General features: G+C 42.7%; 1 protein-coding gene across 3 annotated transcripts in view; it reads left to right on the forward strand.

Annotated features, from left to right (window-relative positions):
- Window positions 1–331: 331 nt before the first annotated feature.
- Window positions 332–14,471, forward strand: part of LOC138453172 (cysteine-rich venom protein-like) — a 281,590-nt gene continuing 267,450 nt past the window's right edge. The window contains exon 1 of one of the 3 annotated variants that reach the window (XM_069605764.1): window positions 332–431. In XM_069605764.1, the coding sequence (XP_069461865.1) occupies window positions 347–431 (85 nt within the window). In that variant the 5' untranslated portion in view covers window positions 332–346. Of the gene's footprint in view, window positions 432–912; window positions 1,021–9,864; window positions 9,946–14,471 lie in introns of those variants that run through there. The other 2 variants (XM_069605766.1, XM_069605767.1) reach the window with 2 other exon arrangements.

A 14,471-nucleotide genomic window follows, 5' to 3' on the forward strand; every position in this document is an offset into this window, starting at 1 on the left:
AATCAATTGCATCGCTGTTGCGACATACTCTTAAATTTAAGAGTTGGGCCTGGTGGTCTGCTACACGGAACGAGACGAGACACTGCCTTGATCATGGTGATTAGCCATATTAAATGTAAGGTTTGTTGTATTGTACATCGGGCCATCTTTCTTTCTGGCCCTACTTTTTTTCGAGCTCGACTAACCCATTTTGTTTTGATATCAGCTTCTCAAAACCTTTTTGTAAGTCCTGCCCTTTTTTAAGATGTGGACTGGAGAGCGATCTCTTTCTGTTTTGGCTCCATCTCTGTTTAACTCTCTTCCTGGTCATTTGCGAGGGATCTCTAACCACCCCCAGTTTCGAAATATGTTGACAACTTCTTTGTTTTGCTCTCCGGCAGAGGGTAAAGACGTGTTGCTGGCTGTCAGCGCCCCGTTGTATTCAGGCCACGGTTTGTACTTAATTTATATAGTTACATACATGCATACATGCATATGTATATAACCCATTTTTTTGTAATTAAAATAATTCTGTGTATTATTTAATGACAACTGGGTTGGCTTGCAAATCATAGGGACACGAAATATTGGTGTTTTATAAAGTGGTTTGCAATCTAATCTGCAGTCAGCCCACATTATTTTTTAATTGAGCAAAGTCAGAGAAAGAGGACACCTGCAGGCCTCATTAGGTGAAACACATGTATTAGTTAATTGTGAACTAAAAGGGAGTATAGCAGCATGAGTACTTATTGTTCCATGGTAAGTGCAGGAATATCATTGGAATGCAATTTGGCAAGTTCTGAAGAGCTGCACCTACAGTAATAATCGGTTCTGCAGCAATTTTGCACAGAAAGCTTTTTTATTTTTTATATTTTGTTCTGAGCATCTTGTCCAAGCCTTAAGTGCACCTGGGGTAATTACAGAATTACCAAAACATTAAGAGAATGTTAGATGTAATCTTTAGCACAGAGTGAGCACAGCTTCTACTGCAGTCTCTTTACAAAGACACTGGACAGTTGCATTGGGATCTCCCTAGAAAAGGTACGTTATTTCACGCAGGTGCACAGGTGTTTGTTTAATATGTATTTTTGGCTATTTTATTATGTATTTAATTATATTTAATGTGTTTAGCTCATAAGGAACTTTTAATATATCATTAAATTGAGACACAATGAAAATATACAAATAAAGAAATAACACATCATTTAAATTAAAATATAATAAATGATATAAGGCAACAGATGAATGAACTGAGGACAATTCTAAAATCAACAATTTATCAACTATTGCCCAGATTCGAAATAAAGCAATCTGTAAATGTGGCTATTCTTGCAACCATGTTTGACTAATTGTATCAAAATATGTAAATATATTCACTACCATAGCTTTGATCCCAATCTTAGTCCAGATTATCTAATGGCTGCACCATTTCTAAAAACTGCTAAAATGCCATCAGCACACGCCTTGGTGTGTCAAATGGAATGGGTCCAACAAGTTTTGCATCAATCCCTATAATATCAAGTTTTTGCACTCGGGTAAAAATTGATCTATCTGAATTGTTGTACTATGCTTGCTGTGTCATATTAAAAGAAGGTTTTTACCTCTAAATTTGATTGCTGACTTGGGAAAGGGTGAGAAGCATTTTCTTTCCATTCCTTATTGCAGAAACTGAATGGCGCGCACAATAAAAGTTTAAAAGCGAGGCACAATAGCATCACGCTTTGCTTTTGTGCTTCATCTCTTTTTTGTGCCTTTCCAGGACATAGGTGGGTAGCAACGTGGAGATTGAATGTTTGCTTTGCTTTCCTCCTCTGTCTTGGAAGAGCACCCGGTTTTAAGCATAACTGAGATTTGCATGCAGGCGTAAAACCAAAGGATTCTTTTGGAGTAAGCCTTGCATTTACACCTGGTGAGGATTCCATAGGAACACATTATAAAATGCCACAAGCAAATTGCAACTTCCATGCCACATTTTATTTCTCACAAAGCAGAGAGTAAAAGTAAAGAATCTGATTTTGCCTTGATGTTCTATTCACGATTACAGTCCTCTTTGTGAGTGATGAAAGCGACAAAAATTGCATGCGTGGGATCAAAGACCATAAGTGCTAACATTGGTCGTTGCCGCATGCCATTTACATTTGATTGACAATGAGTCGTTTGTGTCGTCAGCATTGTTGCCTTGGTTCAAAATGTTAAGTAATAGGTTCGGTGTTGCTCCATTTGTTATCACTGTGGCATGAAACGTGGGCAAAACCATTTCACTCCATTGCAAAACTCTTTGTGCAATATGGACTGGGGCAAAACAGCTCCATTCAGTACCACACGCAAGGAACAACATTGATGGTAAGTGGGTTTGGTCAATGATTTGTTCCAGTGAAAATGTTAGATGGTCTGGTCCCTTGTCCAAATTATTCATGTGATGAAACAAGAGCCTGTACCTTTGCTGTAGTCTGACAGATGATGATGATGATCGAATAATTGAATCTAAATCTTGCAAAATATGTCAATCACGCGATTTTCTTTTGTACGCCCTTTTCACAATATTTCTTCAACCCAACTCCAGAAATGCTGATTTTCAAACTATGCAATAAATTCGAGATGTTTAGTGCATTGTCACCGTATAAAAAGAACCAAACTTTGTAAGCTGTACAAAGTCCTCAGACTTGAAACGTGTGCTGATGAGTTGTAAATACGAGTGGCCTATGTTTTATCCACATGTTTTCCTAGAGTTTATGTTAAACACCTGTTCATGGGATTGAGCAGAAAGAGGCACCAAGGGCCATCCATGTTAAATTGTGATTGCACAATTTCGTACGGACTACGACTTTGCCCATATTTTGTGTTTATATTTAGGAATGAACAAAAAGTCTAATTGTGATTTTAAACTTCAGAAAAACGGTTGCCCAATGAGTAAGAAAGATCAACATTGGAAAATATTCCAAGACACTCATTACTGAGACTTGGCATGAGCACCAATTGCCCTAATTTAGAAAAGGTATTATTTCATTGGACCACAGCAACGTTTGCACTAGATCTAGAAGGGCAAGATATAGCACTAGGACAAAAATGTCCCTGGCTCAAAAGTGCATTCCATACTGCTGCAATGCTCTAGATTAAGTACGGAATATATGGTATATTTAGGACACCTGGTACATAATTATGATTACATCAGAAGTGACGCCTTTTGGGTATATTGTGTGAACACTGAACTGGAGAGAGTCCATATAAGTTTATATCAACTATGGAAGTGTATCAAAAATAAACATCTAAATGAGAAGTTGGATAATCGCCGGTTGACTGCAATACAGTAATTAGCCGAGCTAATAAATAAAGCACAATGGTCATATATGTTAAGACCGTAGAATTTTAAAATTCGATCTTTGTATTTTACGCAACCAATAATGATGTTTTTATTAATATTATGTAAGAACGTAAAGTGAGTTTAGCTGTGTGATAAGGATATTAGAATGTACAATGTATTACTGTAATGTAGGAGATAATGTGTATAATGATATTGAAGTTATTTAATTTTATCTAATGCAATATATATGCTACAAAATCATCATTATCATAATCACAGTTTGTTTGAATATAAATGATTGAAATTTTGGTAATATTATGTATTTGTAACAGAAATGTGTAAAGTTTTTATTTAAAAAAGTAAACAAATAAATGAAATAAATAAAACGTGCATTCCCAGAATATAGATTGCATTTACGAAGTCCAGCCTGTTAAAGCATGTGGGAAACCATGCACAGGAGGTGTATGCATGGTTTTAGGCATGCTTTAGCACTTTCTGTGCTTTTCCATTTTTGGCAGGTGGAGCAGAGGAATGGTTTCTGCTTTCCACATCCAATCCCCTTTCCCAATAATGTGTTTGCGCTAGCGTCTGATTTTGATGATGTCATAAATGCCCCATATTCCTTTGGAATCCTTCCGCTTTTAGCAGCTGCTAAAAGTTGGGGCATTGGAGAGGCATTAATGATAGATGCTTTCCAGCATGTCGACCTGGAGGGAGGCATTTACATTTCTTTGCACTACTAAATTATAATTATGCATTTTTGTTTTAAAAAAAATGGTCTGTTCCAGTTTGCGTGCATTTTTCCCACTTCATAGGGCAAACCATGTACATAAGTGCAAACATTTACGGTCCCCTCCATGCAATTTGTATAAGTGAGAAAATGAGACCATGTGTATTTTGCACTGGGGAAAGTGTTGCACTAGTGCTTATATGGGGAAAAGGTACACCAGTGCAACATTTCTGAAATGAGGCGCAAAGGTACCGTAGGGGCATTAATGAAGTTTGACTAACAATAAAGGTATGCGTTTATAGATGTTCCTATATGGTGATATCATTTATTTAAAGGACGGGTAGGTGGTCTACCCCTAGGAGAAACACAAGTCTGGCAACAGACTTCTAATTGATTTGCTGATTGCAGAGGCAGCCCTACCACGACGAGCACTGGAACCATAGCTCCTTGGGTAAGATGCAGATGGGATATTATCGGGATGGGGTAGTCAGGTCCAGCCTAGGAGGCTGAATAGCACTGGTTTGGGGACATTTGCAGGTCATTTCCCTTTGTGTTCACCTGCTATTCTTTACTCCTGTGAACATGTCAGTTCTAAAATAGGCATAAGAGCTACTTTATTATTGTGAATTGTGGTCCATGTTTCCAACACCATTAGCACCTTAGGATGTGGAGCTAGCCAATCAGGAATCTCGGAACGTGGGCTCTATTCATTTGTATAAACTCACATTCCGAGTAGTCTGAGTGCCACTCACTCTGCGCCCACTACCCACTTTTGTTCGTGCTCGTTTGCCTGTTCGCACCATTGCCTTAGCACCCGTGAAGGTCACACATGGGTGCTAAGGGTGTGTTTGGCCGCATAGCCTGGCCCCTGTTAACTGGAACACCATCCCCCTCGTACTCCAAAAAAATCCAAACCATCATTGAGTTTCTTTTCAATGCTCCCTCAATCTAAATCCATCCTTCTCTCTTTCTGAGGGCCCACTTTCTGTTGTCTTGCTTGTTTTACATGTGCTCTGAGGTCTTTGGGCGCGTTTACAAAAAATAAAATAAATAGTGGGTCTGGGCCTGGTCTGGATGAGAATCAGTATCTTGGTGAAAGAGCAGCCCAAGCTGCTACACAATTGGTACGATTCCTTCAGTAGGTCTCGCCTCATTCCTGGTCTTTTAGTCCGTATTATAATGTTGTTCAATTTGCTCCTACAGCCTGTTGAAAAACTAAGAATAAAAATTACAATGAAATAAAAATAGATTTTCTTGCTCTGTAACAATGACATTGTTTAGACATATCCGTGTACAATACATCACAAAATAGGAACTACGTAGACCTATGACTTGGCCTGGTTCTCATAAGCGCTTTATAATGGCACAATCCCATTGGAAAATGCTATTTGAACCAAGCCCAAAAGTGTCATTCAATATTACAAGTCTAGTTTGAAACACAGAAGAAAATATATACTTGCATAACAGACAATGGGCTATGGAAAATTACAACCAATACTATTAGACGTGAATGCATCTTACAACATTGCATGCGTTAATAGCCAGAAGGACATGATGGATATAATGGGGGAAATAAGTGAGCTGTCTGTCATGAAAAAGGAAACGTATAATTGGATATCACCTTTGACTGAAAATACGAGCCAACACATATATGTATAATTCAGAAAGCGTAGGCATTTATTTAAAATTCAAATTAAGGCTGAACAGTGCCCCTGACTGCAGTATGGATGTGTGTTTTTGCACAGTTTCCAAACAACATTGCTAAAACTGTTTATTTCTAGCTGTAAATATTTTGAGGGGCCACTTTAAAGGCAATTTATATGGATATAACCTGTGCGTAGGATTGCACCCACCTTTGGAATCTCCGGGAATTTTACAGCATAGTAAAATAGGCTCCTTGTATAAGAGTGGGAAGGGGAAACGATCTTCACTAACCACAACATTTTGGTGATCAAATCGAGCAAGGGTGCATATTATTCTGTTTCTTTTTGACCAGCTGAAATATTTCTACAATGATTTTTATTGAATGCCTTGGCACTAACCATGTTCCTTGCTGAAGGAGGTGGACTACTGCCAGGAACCTCTCTTACGATTTCCTGCTAGACCTCAGTGAGGCCTTCAAAAGGCTGGATTACTCCATCCTGCTAGAGGGATTTCAAGAGGGGATGGCACAGCTCTCATTTGGACCACACCAACCTCGCACTATGTAATACATCAAGTAAGCATTGGTTCTTTCCCTGACAAGCAACGCTTCATTTTTGGCATTCCTCTAGGATCAGCTTTGCCTCGTTGTTATTAATGTGTACATGGACACTTTGAAACCCTGTTTGTGTCAAGGCTCTAATCCGCGTCCTGTCCCTACCACATTTAAACATTCCACCACCCCTCTTTGAGGTGGTTCACTGCAGTGAGGTTGGCAGCACGGCTTTTGGGCATTGGATGTAGAAATGCCCCCTTCTAGTTTTCAGCTTCATATTTCTGGACATGATCGGGCAGAGTATTGGAGCAGTGGGAGTGGCAACACAAAGGGGATTTGTGGCTGGAGACAATCAGGCTTTTTATGGCTTCCTTCAAGTGCTGATTGGTGGGTAGGAGGTTCCCCGTGACACACTCTACTACTTTCTCCTATCGCCACCATGTTGATTGTCATTAAAGGCAATGGTTGAAATGTGTTAATCCCAATGGTTTAGGATTTCTAGTTTGTTGCATGCCATTTATCTTGTGTGCAGACAGGAGTGTTTAGAAGTTGCAGTAATGTATTTGTCATAAACAAAGGCAGATTATATCGGATTCTGCCTTGAGAAATATGATTTTAACATCCTGGGCTTCTTATTTGGGTTTTGTTTAAGGTTATTTGAACTGTACGTGTGAAGGTATCACAGCTTTATGTGTGCTCTAGGAGGCACTCTCTGTGGAGTCTAAACACACCTATTCTAGCACGTTGTGCAGTGCACATGCAGTGCTGTGACTAGCACTTACCACCGTGCACTATCAGTGGATTGTCTGAGGAGTGTCAGGATATTTTCAGTACACACAAGTATGGCCTGATTGAGGTTCTGAAAAACAGCAATTCAGTATATTTTGCACACATTTTATATTGGTGGAATCCCACTGGCTAGAACGGGTGTGATGGTTAGGGTGTCTCAACGTGTCACACTCATCAGCTGCCCATCTGGCTGCGCACACCTGCTGTGTGCTTGCAAATGACAGCAACAAGTAAATCAAAGTGCGTGTCGCGACCAACTGCTTCTACTGTTGAAAGTAAGCTAACAGAATAACACAAAGTTGTTTGTTTGGGGTCTTGATGGCCTTCTTAATGACATGCACAGCTGTATTCCCTGACAATAGACCACTGGTTTGAAATTCATAGGCTTTGAAGCTTTTTAGCACTGTCCGCAGTATAGTGATCAACATATTGAATACAACATTGTTTTGTCTCAACAAGAATCTCTGCGTATATTTTTTTCAACCTAAGAATACTGCAAGATCACCGACACCATTAAGGTACATTTCTCTGACACTTTAGCTAGACTAAGGGTGTGCAACCCACACCGCTTGCTTTCACTAGCCAAGGTCCTCAGTTCTTGGATTTTAACTTATACAGTTAGCACATGCGTGCGAAAGAGTGCTGAGACTATTAGCTTGATCTGATTGTTGCAATCCCAAATAGATATATATATATTTTATTTGTTTGGGTCAACTCTGACCTTTACAAACTCATCAACATATTTACAGCTTAAAAATGATCAACGTTCTAGAACACTTAGTATGATTGTTGGGTGTCCTGACCCACGTTTAAGCTATCATGCTACAACATTTGGTGCTGTGGGCTTAGAAAATTCAAGATGGCGGAAAACCCACATGTGCGCCGAAATCCAGGAAAGCTGCGCAGTTTGTGCGCCCACCAAAATGGTTGCCTCACTTGCCACCCACCAGTGCGAGAATGAAAGGCCGGGTTGCCATGAGGGAAATGGGTTGCCAAAGGAAAAACAGTAGCGCCGGTTAGCTTCAAAGCGCTTTAAAACCACCATTGGACTACCCGCACAGTAGTCTGAAACCATTGGGAATGGCAATGCTGATTGCCAAATGCAACTTAGAATTGTGGGGAATTCATTTGTTAAATCCCAAAAATGGGTGCAGTACCAGTACTCACCACTATCCAAAAGCCGGCGTTTTAAAACCACCCTGTGTTTCTCTGAAGGCAGGCTCAAAATGCCTATTTTCTAACATTACAATATGTGCAAAATATTCACTGAACACCAGCAGACATTTGGCAGAATGGAGTTTTGTGTGCCTACCAAATCTGGGAAATGAAGAGCCCAGAACAATGCTTATAACAAAACTGGCTGAGCTATGGAGTCAGCAGTTTAAGTTGCACTGGATTTAAAGACACTAAAATCGAAAATGTTTAGATTAAATGAGTGACCTATGTTTGGTGTCACATGCCTTTGTAACTGTTGAAATGTCATAGTTTTGCACTTAGAATCAGCATTCTAGCTGTATGTGTAAAATTGCAAGTTAATTTAAAAAGCAACAAAAAACATGACAGTTAGCTGAAAGTCTGGCTTAAGGAACTTGATTCTGCTTGACAGCTACCCCCATCAGTAGTGAAACTTGAGTCACAACTGTGTTCCCAGGCCCATCTGCCTTTTTGCTGGCCACACTAAGGATATGCCATCTATCTGATAATTGAATTACCTGTGCTCTACAGGAGCTCTGAACAAAGCCTGTCTTGACTCAGGCAAAGGTTTTATTACAGCGGTCGTAAAATGTAGCTTCCTCTTGGCAGAAGCTGGGAGGAGCACTGCCTGTGAGAGCAAGCTGGCTTGGCAGAACTGGATAAACCAGTATTTCTACCTTGTGCTGAGAGGGAACCACACCCCTTTGGAGCCAGAACATAACTTTAAAAAGATGGATCATTCATAGAGCGGACATGTGAACATTTTATAAATGATACCATAATTCTTGTGATTTTTCTGCCCACAGTTTAAGAGGTTTTTAGAACCGGTGGTATGTTCAGGGGGGTGTCAGCGGAAAAGTGGATATAACTCTAAATGTATGCATGTTAAAAATCTGAAACTTCATCAGTTAATGTCCATACTCCCTGCGCACATGTATGTAAAGTTGGGTCAATGTCAGAAATTGAAAAATCAGTTAAAAAGTCAATTATGTGCCATTTCTGAATGCAAGCTCTTAGAAACAACAGATTTGGACAGAGACATGGCTAAATTCAGCCACACCATGTATATGTAATTTCAAGCAACTGTGTAACTGTGAAATATGTTTTTTGATCATATATAGATTTGGGTGCACAGATGACAGGAGGAGTGGACTTTCTGCAGGCTGTAAAATGACATCACTCTGACACAACCTAGCTCCCCCAATCAAATGAGAAATGGAAGTTTGACCAATTAGAATCTGAGAGAGAGGTAGGGTCAGTGATGCTAGAACACACCCACATTCTAAACACATAAAAGCAGACAGACAGGACAGATAGGGACTTTCAATTCCATCTGCCGCTGGAAGCTCTGCCGGAAAAATCCATACTTACCTCCATCAAACTTCAAAGAGCCAACACTTAGACTCCAAGATAAACAGGGACTTCAGAACCTTAACCAAAAAGGCCACTGCCAGCAAGAGTATTTGTCAGCAGGCCTAAAAATCTTTTTGCAACTGAACTCTTCAGACAGCCGGCTGACGCCGTCTGAATTTTGCCAAGAACTTTTGCAAGAACCCGGTGACAGAAATATCCAAAGAGAAGGCAGGACCCGACCCAGAGAACCGGTGCCTAGCAGAGACCAGGCCATTGTATCCAGAGTGCTGACCCCGATGCTGTGAGCAGTTCCAGAGACCAGACGCTGTGCCCAGAGACCGTCCGAAGTCCAGACCTGTTGACCAGATCGTGACAAAGCCGCCTTCCTGTTTAAAATCTCTTGTGAGTACCGCCAAACTGTACCAAACCAAAGCTCTTAGTTTAAATTCATCTAATTCAATCTATTTAACCTAAGTAGAACTGCCTGATAGCTCCAAATCTGTCACCTGTCATTCTAGCTGCAAGCTGCACTTGTCTTTTTGAGCTTTTAAAATTTCAAATCTGAAAAACGACCTTTATTCAATCGCTCATATCTCCGCAACCGTTTGTGCTAGAGACTTGCAGTAACGTTCATCTGAAAGTTGAGAATCTAAGCTTTTAATCGCACTAAGAACCGCATTCCTACCCCCTATAGTTTTGCCGTAATCGCGGAACACGCATCCGTGAATTTTACCGCGATTTGCAAATTTCTCCTCGTGTAAAAACAGCTGCTGCTTGCCTTCCATTTGCCAGAAATTCGTTTAACCTGCTAATCATTCCTGAATCATTGCAAGAGTGAGCCTGAGCTAATATTAACTATATACCACTCACCCTGAACCTCTAGAGGGAATCAAAAGCATTTTAGCATATTTTTTAATTCATTGCCAGCACATATCAAAGCAATTTGGGCCTGTGTTTTCAAACTTCTGTAGTCTAAGCTTGCTGGGGTGAACTGAATTACAGTTGATCGCATTTCTGAGAACTGTGTGCTTTCCTCCCATTTCCTTGCATTGCATAAAGAGGGGGGGGAGTGAATAGCCAGAGAAAAGTGATTACATTGTTTTGTTGAAATCATATTGAGTATTTTCTGTACTGCATTTCATTCCACCTTGCATCCATTGGAAACCATAAAAGTATTGTTGCTATCTTATCCATCCTATAACCACTCATCATTGATTATAAAGAAGTGTGCTAGTGCCAGATTCTCCGTTGTTAATCTTTATCATATCAGATTAAGTGTGATATTCAATTATTAATTTATTATAAAGTGTGATATATATATCTATATTGTTTAAAGTTTCAAATAAACCTTTTAACTTGCAAAACAGAACTACTTCTTGGCTCAGTGGGTCAGGGGGATTCCAACAGAGGGGTGTTATATAGGGGTAGTCATCCAGAGCGCATGAACTGGACATAAAGGTATATCAATAAGGGTTTTCATTCAGTATTATAGATTAGGCGTTGACTTAGCTGTAGTGTTGAATTGAATCCTCTTACAAACTGGGGGCTCGGCCGGACGTTTGGGTTAGAATACCACTTGTGCAGCTTAATACAGCGTGCCAGCTGACCAGATACACAGATCCGGTCAGATCACCATGCTGTGTTACGCTGTAAAGCACTCCTCAAAGGGACACTCCAAGAAAAGTTCTGTTCTGCAAAAATAAAATACTAACTTCTGTAAGTCAGGACAGAGACCAATCTCTAGAATGACGACCTTGGTAGATATGAAAATAGCCAGAGAGCACTTCTTACATAAACTATGTGTGAGAGGTGAATGGGCTGAGCAGGGCCAGGATGCCTGGTTGCAGGCCATCACGCGACAGGTCACTGAAACAGGGTCAGACTCATGGAGAGATCAGGGTCCATTACATGTGGCCCTGAGTGAACTATATATGGCTCCTAAAGCCAAAGAGGAACACAATAAGATTGCCAGGATAGCAGCATACCTGTACCTATATATGGGAGACATGCAGGATAGATGTGCTGAAAGCCAAAATCTGGCAAATAGGCAACAGGTGGTGTTAGAGAAGGTCCAATCTGACCTGGTCTCTTCTGAGCAGAGGCTGCAGGGGAGCCAGGAGTCAGAAAATGACAGCAGGCAGTACATCATTAAAATAAAAGAGGATATGGGCATCCTACAACAGGAAAAGACAGACCAGGATACCAGATTTCTGGCCCTGCAGAAGGAGCACCAAGACAGTTTGGACTCCTTACTGCAGAACCAGAAAAAGTTGGAGCAACAGATCAATTTCAACAGGGCATGCGCGGAGCAGGTAGTCACCCTGCAAAGCCAGCTAGATAGAGAGAAAGAGGAGAGCAATAAACTGATTCTGAAAGACCTGGATACCCAGGCAGAGTTTGATCAGGAGCGCCAGAAAGCTGGTGCCTTCCAAAGGCAGAGGGACGACCTGGCGGCACAAATACAGGCTCTTAGTCAGGAAAGAGACGCCATAGGCCAGGAAGTCTGCCATTTAAAAAGGAAAATGGAAGAAAATCACCTGGCCCTCCAGGGGCTGGGTGACCTCCAAAAAGAAAACCAGAACTTGTTAGAGCACACCAGGAGGGTGGAGGATGCTCTAGCAAGAAAGGAGCAGGCCAATAGGGACACAGCTCAGGAGGTAAACCTCCTGCAGCAAAGACTGGCCCAGTTCTCCAGGACCAACCAGGAAGCACAGAGGGAAAATGAGGCCCTCTGTCAACACAATGATAGGCTCCAACAACAGGTAGCGATGCAGGAGAGACTGATAGAGTCTAGTAAGGCCTTAACTGAGGAACTGAAGGCACAAATGCAGGCTCTTGCATTGCAACAGGGAGCAGGAGCGGATAGAGATGAGGTTCGCTGGGAAATGGAAACTCCGGAGCATAACCTCAGGAGCCCTAGTACCAGAGGCCCTCATACCTCTCAGTCCCTGGACTCTGCCACCCCCATGTCCCCTGGCGCACACGAGCACAGGGCCACAGGGATGGCAGATTACTATCCAACCAGAAGCATGGGGCTCATAGGCCAGTACCACTCAGGAATGGAGGGGTGGGCATCCGGGTATGGGCACCCAAGTACAGTACAGTTCAATGGGGAACCCCAGGAGAGTAGGCCCATTAAGGGCATCCTGAAAACCTCTACCCAGTTAGGTCAGTGGAGGGGGTACCCATCAAATCCTGGCAGCAAGGAGGAATCTGAAGACTCATCTGAACTGCGCAGGACACAGGAGACCAGGTCCCCACATTCTGCCAGCCATTCCCAGGCTCGCAGAATCCGGGAAAACCTGGAAGAACAGACGGGAACCTCTGGGAGCAGTGCCTCTGAGTCCGAGGACGAATGGACAAGGGTTACCCGAACCAAAAAGGCCAATAAGGCAAAAAGGGCCTTGCTTAAGGACCCCTTAAAGCAGATTAAGGCGATCAGGAGCGTCATCACGCCTTACCATAAGAACGCTAAGTATTCTGTTTGGGAGCACTTAGAGTTGTTTGAACAAATGATGGAGACTTTCCATTTGAAGGACAGCCAAAGCTGTATTCAATATGTAAAGTGGACCTTCTCCCCGGAATACTCCAGTTTCTTTGCGGGGCTGGAGGACCAAAATCATTTAAGATGGTCCACCTATAAGGCGGCCATCTTGAAACATTTTTCTGTTCACAGAAATCCTCAAGAGGCTCGCAAGGCAGCCTACAATTTGCAATGTGGGGAGGATCAGGCCCCACAAGAATTTGTGCAGGAGTTAAAGCGTGCTTTTGCACAGACCACAAGAAGGGTGCGCACAGACAGTCGAGAATTTGTTAATACATTTTTTCATGCCTTGCCCAAATACATCATGACCCAGCTCGTGAGGGAGTTTCACGAGAAAAGATCCTTAGACTGGGTCATTGAACAGGCTACCCGGATCTATGAGGTGCAGAAACCGGTAGATAGCAAAAGTAATGCCCAGAAAAACCCCAAAGCCAACAGCACCCCTGCTGCTGCCAAGGTGGCAGAGGTAAAGGTCACCCCCGTTTTGGATTTGGAGATGGGGGGGCCTAAAAACCTACCTGCACCTAATAATGCTAGGCCCAGAAGGTCCTCGGGCCAGTCACAGACAGGGAGCCAGGGAGGCAGCCCCACAAATGGGGTCCCTCACTCTCCTGATTATGTAAGTCCCCGTTACAAGGGAAATCGACCCATCCTGGGTTATGTGTGGACTCCTCCAGCCCAAGGGGGGGGATCCAGCCAAGCACCTAACCCAGGGAACTTCCCTCCTAACTTCCCACAGGAGGGCAGAAGTTTACCAAACCCTGGGCAGGACTTTTTCCCCAGATATCCACCCGACTTTCAGCCCCAAAACCATCCATCCTTCTTTCCCCAATTCCCTGAGCCCAGACCACTGAATCCGGGAGAGGGGAGGCCAAGGGTGGAGGGGTACCCAAATCTTCCCAACCCGGGGTATTACCAGAGGAGGGACAGCTACCCTTCCCGGGATCAGCCCAGGGGAGAAAACAGGGCCCCGTATCAGCCTGAGCGGGTTTCCCAGTTAGAGCGCCAGGTTCAAAACATGGCGCGGGATCTGGGTCACATACTGAGGGCTCAGCAGAACCCTCAGGTGGGCGTGCCGGCGCAGAACGCACCCAACTCTGGACCTGGTGCTCCAGAACAATGACGGGGGCAGCACCCCGATAACTCACCGGTTCCCAGGGAGGAGGCACAAAGGGAAGGGGGGTGTACAGCCTTGGAGGAAGCTTCCTTCCTCACTTGTAAACAGCCCCTGGAAACCCAGGAACCGGAAACAAAATCTCTTGCCCCTGAAAGTCTGCCTCCTAAAGGAGAAACAAAAGACCCAAACAGACTCAGTTTGAGGAGGAGGTACAGATCTTCCAATTTGAGGGAGAGGGATCCTCAGAGGATCCTGGGAAAAGGATCT

Source organism: Ambystoma mexicanum, chromosome 4p, assembly GCF_040938575.1.
Source record: "Ambystoma mexicanum isolate Mex_15411 chromosome 4p, UKY_AmexF1_1, whole genome shotgun sequence".
Classification (NCBI taxonomy): Eukaryota; Metazoa; Chordata; class Amphibia; order Caudata; family Ambystomatidae; genus Ambystoma; species Ambystoma mexicanum.